Source organism: Propithecus coquereli, unplaced genomic scaffold, assembly GCF_000956105.1.
Source record: "Propithecus coquereli isolate 6110/MARCELLA unplaced genomic scaffold, Pcoq_1.0 Scaffold11, whole genome shotgun sequence".
NCBI classification, from domain to species: Eukaryota; Metazoa; Chordata; class Mammalia; order Primates; family Indriidae; genus Propithecus; species Propithecus coquereli.
Window position 1 is genome coordinate 7,740,298 of NW_012134969.1, and position 9,114 is coordinate 7,749,411.

The window sequence follows — 9,114 nt, forward strand, 5'->3', positions numbered from 1 at the left end:
AACATGTGGTTGTTTTTCTGAAGTTTGATACCCTTTGTCTTTTAATTGGAGTACTCAATCTATTTTCACTTAATATAATTTATGAATACATTTGGGTTTACATCTATGTTCTCTATTTCTCCCACCTGTTCTATATTCCTTTTTCTCTTTTGCTTTTCTTTTTTGATGTGATTGAATACCTTTTATCGTTCCATTATTCCCCCCTATTATTTTTGCTTTCATTTGCTTTCAAATGAAATTCAACTTCATACACAGCCTGAACATTCTAAACTTCAGTTATTTTTGTTGTATCTCCATACTACCTGGTCTACTTAATCTGTTTAGCCATTAACACTGATTCTAAAAGGAAATGTTACATTGCTACAGTAAATTTTAAAAAATTGGTACCACTTGCCATTAATAGAAAATAACTATAAGATTAAATATAAACAGTTACAACAAAAAGTACTCATTTTATATACCACTTATGGGAAACACTTCCATATTCCACAAGTCTCTGTCAAGATCTAGAGTTACACTGCCCCAAATGATAGCCACTAGCCACATATAGCTATTTAATTAATGCTAAACAAAATTTTAAAAGCTTAGTTCCTCAGTCACACTGGCTACGTTTCAAGTGTTTAATAGCCACATGAGGCTACTGACTGTGGTATCAGGCAGCACACCTATTGAACATTTTCATCATTGTAGAAAATTCTGAACAGCATTGTTACAGACCTTCTCTCTAGCAACTCCACCCCTCCCTCACCCCCATGCTGAGCCACACTAGTCACCCAGTCTTGGAATGTGACAAAGCTGTTTTCCTGGTTCAAGCCTTTGCAGTTTCCCATCCCTCTGCCTGAAAAACTCTTCCCTGCTCTTTGCCTTGCTAGCTTCTTTTCATTTTTTGGGTCTCATCTCTCTAGCCAGACTTTCTCTGGCTATCTCAAATAGTACCTACTCCCAACCTCTACTTCTTTATTTCCCATGTCAGCCCTTGGGTTTTTTCTTTCACTGCAATCATTGCAATTTACAATTATTTTATTCACATCTGTTTACTTCTCATCTTTACCTAAGCCACTCCAATTGTACTTCTATCACAACTAAAAAGAGCTTTAGTTCAGAAAAAAATGCCTAAGTTACTCAAAAGCACCAAGTCCACAAAAATGCATACCAAGACAACATGATAGAAAATCTGAAAGAAGAAAAAGCTCAATAAAGTCAGGAAATTATGTCTACAGATCCACATAGAAAGTTAATCAAAGCCTTATTTCACCATTTAAACTATGGATTTCCCCAGAATATGTCACTGCATTCAAAATATTCAAATGGAAAGGTCAACAAAACTAATGAATAAATACATTTTATTTTATAGTTTAGAGAGGTTTCAAGAGAAATGTAAATAAAATAAGGCAAGTCCAAGTTCAAATTTAAATGCAATACTTAGAAAGACGGTTATATAATTTTAGCTAGGACAGTCAGTAAAGGGGAATACCCCTTGAAAGTGGGAGGGGTCCACATACCTTTTTAAATAGCAAGCTGAAGTTCAGGTGGTGGCTGTATTTTTTTTAAGTGTTAAAGATTTTATTAAAGTTAACATTCCACAAAGTCATACAAATTGCAAAAAATTCCAGGCATACAAACCATTATCCGTGATAATGTGCCATCTTTCTTCTCCAAATGTCAAAAATGTACTTGTTTTAATGACACAAAAAAGTCTTTAGAAAGTCAAATCCACTGTCCTTCTGTGTTGGGTAAGAAACCTATGTCTTCATTCATTTCATGGAATCCATGTTAAAAGAACACTGTCTTGGGTGTATGTTATCACAGGACTCTTGTATTAATCCATTTTCCTCAAATCCCCATAGTGGATTGCCATCTTGATTTCTTGGTAGTAGGGTCCATTTGAGACTCTTCAAGCTGAGTAGGTGTAAATGCTTCCACGTTGTTCAGGCCCTTTTGAGGATTCAGTCTGGGAGTTCGTATTTCTGTTATATAAAATACAGACTTTCCCAAAGATTTCCTTTATCCTCAAGGATAAAACTCCTATGTCTCAGTCTTCAAAAATGTTATACCTCAAATAAAAAAACTCTATTTGTTTAGAACCATCAGCAACCAAGTTAATTTTAATTTTGGAAATCACCAGGTCCTAAGTGAGGCCACCAGCACCTCCTGGTCGCCCAAATCTGAGTTCCGGACCAGACTGCCTGACCAAGCCAGGTCCAGCCTCTGGGGCCCAGGGAGCCACTGTGGCCACAGCTGCCGCAGTGATTTTGGAGTCGGAGTCGTGGGCCCTGCCACCAGTGTGTGGCCGCTTTTTTTTTTTTCTGAGGGTTAAAAGCATCAACAGAGTCAGTATATACCTTAAGCTTTACACAATTGGACAGTAAGAAACAAAGTGGGATATTCTGTCAATGCCACAAATTTCTAGGCTAATAAGGATAAGTCATAAAATCCTAATGTAGTGGGGAGTAGGATGGGGAAGATAATCTGCATTTACTGGTCAGAGTAAAGAGAAGTGACAGGTCAGAATTTTCAACATAAGTTACTACTTAGGTATACTTACAACACTTTGTGAAATAAAAAGTTAGGTATTATCAGTAGAACCCTTTACTGAATGGTGAGGATAGCTGCCAAAATAAACAACTAATTATCTAATTATGGGTTAACACTCTCTTTTATTATGCATTCTAGACATACTCTTGCCCCTTCTCTACCGTATTACTGGAATCCAGTTTTGCAATTATGACAAATGGACAAACTTGTTCCATCAGTTGAGATAGAAGACCTTTAACTATATTAGCAAATAATTTATACTCTGGAAGATGTTTCCAGGAATATTGGTTTAATTGAGACTTTAATTACGGTCCAAGAGCTTTTATGGGAAATTCACTAAAAATTTTTATTTGGAAGAATGTTATAGGTATATGATCACTAATACTGAGAATGGTTGGATTAAAAAAAATATGAGACTTATCAGTACATTTCCACTGGAAACATAAAGCTCTGAAATCTGTGACTAAGTAAACAAAGGAATAGTCCTAAAATTTTCTTTTGCAACATAACAAAAAGATACTCCAAACTAAAAAGGCAATAAGTTTAATTAAATGGCAGATTTAACAACATAGTTTTCATTCTATAAATAATTAACTAGCGACTACTCCTAAAGTCAGAGGACAAATAAGGAAACCATTTCTGTCATATTCTACAATTCTGGAAAATAGGATTTAGAAGTTCCAGGACTTAAATCTTTATGCTACGAAGAACAATTATTATCCACTATAATTAGGACATGGTCTCCTAAAGAGTATTCATTTTCTGGGGTCATAAAGAATTTTCTTTTCTTTTTCCCTTATTCAAAACATTTAGTAAAGGAAAAGGATACCAGAAAAATTTTATCATTCCTCCCCCCTCCCCCCTCACCCTGTTTAAAATCATTTGAAAAAACAAACACCAAAGTCATCTGAAAATAAGATCATTTCCTTTGCTAGATAAGCATCTTGTACAAATTAACCACTCAATAAACCTTTCTTGAAATGAACAGAAACTTTACACCAGTGTCATTGTGTTACCTTTAGAGAAGAGGATGCAAAGCTACTAAAACAAGTAACACAGGCTTATAGTTTTAACTAAAACCTGTGGGAGTCATGTTCAAATCAGAATTTTGATTGGTTTCCTTTATTATCATTACTACTATGGTCTGCTCACAAATTCTGCAGCTTGCAGTTCATTTCAAATCCCTCTAAGAGTCCACTCCATGAGCTAAACATGTATATATATTTTTAAAAAGTAAATCTGTATCACACAGTAAGACTGGAGGCAGTTTAATGTAATCAAAGGTTATAGCTCTGAAAAATATGAAGGTAGGATACTGAACCTTAGGTGACCTAGGTTTGTTAACTCTTGGTTTGCTTCAAATACCGATGAGCTATGTTTGAAGTATAGCCTCAACTCTTACCCACTATTTACAGCTGTCCAATAATAAGGACACAAGCAGTAAAATATCTGAAGCATAAAACATGTAAAGTTGATGACAAATGTTTCAGAACTTCAGGAATAAGATTAATGAAGAGCAAAGGAAATCTAGAACAAGGAAAGGGAAGGTACATTTATTAAAAATAAAAACAGTACACAGTCTCTGATAACAAACAAAAAAATCATTTAGAATCCAAAGACTATACACTGTACATTGTAACAATGCATGCACATTTAAAAAAACAAAGACCCATGAAGTAATTTTTTAAAACTTTCAAAAGGAAAAAAAAATATTCTGTCTCTCTCCTGCTGGAGATTTTCCTGTGAACATACCACGCTAGACCAGCATTACCTTTCAAATGTTCCATACAACATGGTGCTGCACAAGGTGTGCAATTGTTTTGATGAACACATTGTTTCTGAATAAAATCGTGGTTTCTGTATGGATGATCCAGAACATAAATAAATGGCTCCATTTAATAAAAAATATTCGTAGGCTGGAAGAGCAGTGACAATCATTTTCCAAAATCTTCAGTTTTAACAGAAGGTACCAAATAAATTACTAAATCTAGATATTTTCACATTATTTTGCATGAGTATCAAGTACTATGTAAAAATTGATGTAAAATCTGAAGTTAGCCAAAACTAGTGTCTCTAAAGATCAAAGTTCTTCACTCTTTTAGCGTAGCTGATAAATTTTTCCTGTCTTTGTCACTAATAATGCTTATCAAACCAAAGAACTTTAAAAAAGAATATGCGCTACTAAAGGACGATAGTACCAAAAATGTCATACTGATCTTCAATCTTAAGACACACACAGTTCCTGTTGGACACTGGACTGTGTAAGTTTATTATCTTCAGTCTTTTCATGTCCTGGGGCATGGCAAGTAGTCTTCCGCTTAAACAACCGAAGACTCAATCGTAATAATTCATTGTCTACCATTGGAGCATTCGTGTACGCTTGTTTTACAGTACCCTATTTGGAGAAAACAAATACAAGAAAAAAAAAAGTACATTATTAGTTGACAGTAGAAAAGAAAGGTAGGTTAACCTCTATCCAAAATAGCACTTGTAAGAGTACTTAATTTTGGATGGATACTAAATTAGCTTTATTAGATTTACAAGCAAAATTAGGAAATATGTTTGGGCTCAGTGAATCTTAGAAAAGAAAGAAAACTTTAGAGTGCATCTAGTCTAATTTCTTGCCTGAAGTATTATATAGGAATCCTTTCAACAATTCCTGACACGTAATCAACCAGTTTTACTTCATCATTTCCAATGAAAAAAAAAACAAACAAAAAAAACACTGCACATTCTATTGTTGAATGGCACTATTTGTTCCGTGTGATGAAATAAACTCTCTTTTATGGAAGTACATTCTAATTTTATCTTACTTTTACTTGACAGTCCTTCAATTCCATGAAGAGAAGCATCATGACTTCCTTCTTCACTTTTTTTTTTTAAAGACAGGGTCTCACCATGTCACCCAGGGTAGAGTGCAGTGGCGTCATCACAGCTCACTGTGACCTCAAACTTCAGGGCTCAAGTGATCCCTCCTTCAGCCTCAGTCTCCCAAAGTGTTAGGATTACAGGCACTGAGCCACCACTCCTGGCGCCGCCCTGTTTTTCTTTTGCAAGCCAAACATTCTACATTCCTTACTGGTCTATTAATGTCAGCTCTACAACTGAATAAATTCTTTAGAAGAAGGCTGATCACACAGTATCCTGAGGAACTACTACCTCCCTTATACTAAAATGTGCATCTCTATTATTGTAACTTAGAGCTACAGTAGCATTTTGTGCAAAGTTATTGTCAAAGAGGAAGAATGAGGAAAAGTTACAAAATATTTTTTATAGAATGGACCCAGGATTCTGATGAGATTGTAAACCATACAGTCTTTCTCAACTGGGGTCTCTTACCTGAACCAAACAGAAAATGATTTGAATGATTATTTTTCAATTTAATACCAAGAATGGTGGTAACTGGTACCGTTCTGGATGCACAGGAAAGGTGATTCATTACACACGTGCTTCGGCCACTGGGGCTTAATTCCCTCAGACTCTCTTTTTTATAAATTTAATTTCCCACCCAAATTTGAGTATTTTTCTTAATGAAGTAATCTTTTCTGTAGCAATGTTGTAGCCAAAGATAATTCTAATGTTTTCCTAACTGTTCCCAAGTAAAAAGTAAAAAGCTAGTAAATTAATTCTTTTCTAACTTTTTAGGACCAACTCTCATTTGTCCTACAGGTTGAGTATCCCTTATATGAAATGCTCTGAACCAGAAATGTTTTGGATTTTGGATTTTTTTTTTTTTTTTGATTCTTAAGTATGTGCATTACACCTAACTTACCTAGTTGAGAATTTCTATCTTAAAACCCAAAATCTGAAAGGTTCCACTGAGCATTTCCTTTGAGGGTCATGCTAGTGCTCGAAAAGTTTTGGATTTTGAAGCATTTCAGATTTTTGAATTAGGAGTACTCAACCTGAATTACCCATGTCCACCACACTCACCCCAAAATAAAAATCCCAGTTTCTTAACTTTAAAAAACCTAAAATGTTTTCATCTTAGGCTTACCAGATCTCATTATCAGATCTCTTCCAAATCTAAACTAATTTCAATTTCTCTTACTTTTCAATTCCCTTTATCCTTCTCAAGTAAACGTTATATGTAGCAACTTTTTCACTCTCTTCCAATTTCGTACATTCTCATAAACACTTGTCTTATAAATATCCTTACCATTCTGTATCTGGGAAATTTTTTTTCTTGATTTGCAATTTAAATAAATTTCTAATATGCTTATTGAGAAAGTTTTTCAAAAATGAAAACATATTTCACAGAAACAATATTTTAAACTTTATGCACGAAGTTTTAAATAGCAACTGTTATTCAAAACGTTAATACTATTGAAGTAAAATTAAAAGTATTAGAAATTTTAATAGAATTCTTCCTTTTTCATGTGTAAAAGAGTAGGAAGCCTAACTCATAAAAACGTAAGACTGTAATCTCACTTTAAAGCAATCAAATGAAAAATATACCATTCATACTATTCATTTTGCATTTTTTCCAAGGAAACAACAGTACCTTCTCATTTTTAACAAGCTGCTTTCGGATTGCAGAATCCCGTCTGAAGCATAACGCCTTACAACATGGTCCAAGATTACTAAGGAGACTTGCTCTTTCTTCTTTTCGTAGTAACGCAGCCATGTTGAGAGCCCCCAATTCATGTTCAAAAAGATTGTCTGCATCTTTCAATAAAAATAAGCATGCATTAAGTTTTCCTAAAATAGAAAAGTGTTACCAACTACTTAATTGAATATTCTACAAAATCTATACTTTATCAAAGTTAGCAACATTGGTGAAAATTATTTCATATTAAAGGCAATATATCTTCTGTGAAGACCTTCAACATGTAGTTGTTTTACTAGTCTTAAACAAAAATACTTTGATAGCTACTTTAAATTTGCTTAAAACATAAGAAAAGCAGACTTGGGAGAGAGAATTTAGACACTGATTACTGACTAAGAATGAGAAGAAAAGTTCAAGAATCAGTGAAGTCAAATTCAGTATATTGTGTACCATCAACTACTACTTAAAGTTCTAGATTTCAGGATATTTTTATAGCAAGATTCAAATGTAGTAATAATATTCAAGACTGTGACCTCTAAAAGTCACTTAAATTAGCAAAGTGATTAGGTATTAGACCAATCCGCAAATTTTGTTCTAGATTTGGTCACCATAAAAACCTAGGACAATGTATTAAATTAAAATCGCTTAGTTTTAAGTCACAACATACAAGATACAGAGAAATCACTGAACATATAAAAAATAGATAAAGGAAAGATTTTATAAAAAATAAGGAGGTTGGGTTAAAAACAGACAAAAAAGGAGTCAGAATAACCGAACAGCACCAGCCAGTAATCCAAATATATAACTCTTAAGAGTCGGCCAAGAGTACCTAAGACAGCAGGTACTACTGCCTCTATTCATACAACATGATCAAACAGGTTACTGTTAGAACCCACAAAGGAAAGCAGTAAATAATACCTATGTAAAAACAGAACAAACATATTTTATTGGAAATGAATACTGCTCCATTACATAGATCATTTTAATTTTCTGAGCTGCAAAGCATGAGTACTGAGATTAGATAATTAACAAAAACTAGTTTCATGTAACATACATAGTCAATAAGTTATATATTATACCTACCTAGTCAGTAGGTATGTAACATAAGAAAAGAGTAAGTATAAAGAAAAACTCAAAAACAGTACTCAAACTTTGAAATCTATCAGAATCATCTGAGAAGCTTTTTAAAATACATTTCCTGGGCTCTAACCCAGATCTACAGAATCTGAATCTCCATAGTTGGACCAAGATATCTTAAGGGAAAAAAAAGGCAGTTTTTCAGATGATTCAAATACACCAATGTTTGAGCCAACCAATGACACAGTCTTTTTTGCACATGATTAAAAACAAAAACATTAATTACCATCCTACTATAGATATAACTATAGAAGAAATTTGCATTGATCCTATGCCCTTCCTTAAAAAATGCTCATTATGACATATTTCTTTTTATTGGCATTCTTATTTGGTGCTTTCACAACAGTAGAATACAAAATGCATACCTGCAAACTTCCCTAGAAGTATAACATTGTTAAACTTCCAGTCTCTTCATGGTTTTGAACTGACCAGCACCAAATTACTCAAGAGACAGACTTATCCCACACTTAAGAACAAGTAAAACGAAGGAATCAAAATAATTGGAAAATTTAACCATAGTGCAATTATTACAGAAAAACCTAGGCAGGCCAGGTGCAGTGGCTCACGCCGGTAATCCTAGCACTCTGGGAGGCCAAGGTGGGAGGACTGCTTGAACTCGGCAAGAGCGAGACCCAGTCTCTACTAAAAATAGAAAAATTAGCCAGGCATTGTGGCACATGCCTATTGTCCCAGCTACTTGGGAGGCTGAGGTAGGAGGACCGTTTAAGCCCGGGAGTTTGAGGTTGCAGTTAGCTATGATGACACTACTACACTTTATCCAGGGCAACAGAGCAAGACTCTGTCTCAAAAACAAACAAAAAAACCTAGACAAAAGTAATTTCAATTTCAGTATACTAGAAGGTTTTCAGTTGTAAGCTGTAGTTTTGTTTTTT

The 9,114-nt window shown here is 34.3% G+C and overlaps 1 protein-coding gene across 1 annotated transcript in view; it reads right to left on the reverse strand.

The window, feature by feature from the left end:
* Positions 1–4,132: 4,132 nt before the first annotated feature.
* The window catches only part of ZC3H13 (zinc finger CCCH-type containing 13), a 112,415-nt gene continuing 107,433 nt past the window's right edge, over positions 4,133–9,114 (reverse strand). Inside the window, exons 11-12 of the mRNA XM_012648319.1 lie at positions 7,040–7,236; positions 4,133–4,930 (exon numbers count right to left, since the gene is read on the reverse strand). Coding sequence (XP_012503773.1) covers positions 4,760–4,930; positions 7,040–7,236 — 368 coding nt within the window. The 3' untranslated portion in view covers positions 4,133–4,759. The remainder of the gene's footprint in view (positions 4,931–7,039; positions 7,237–9,114) is intronic.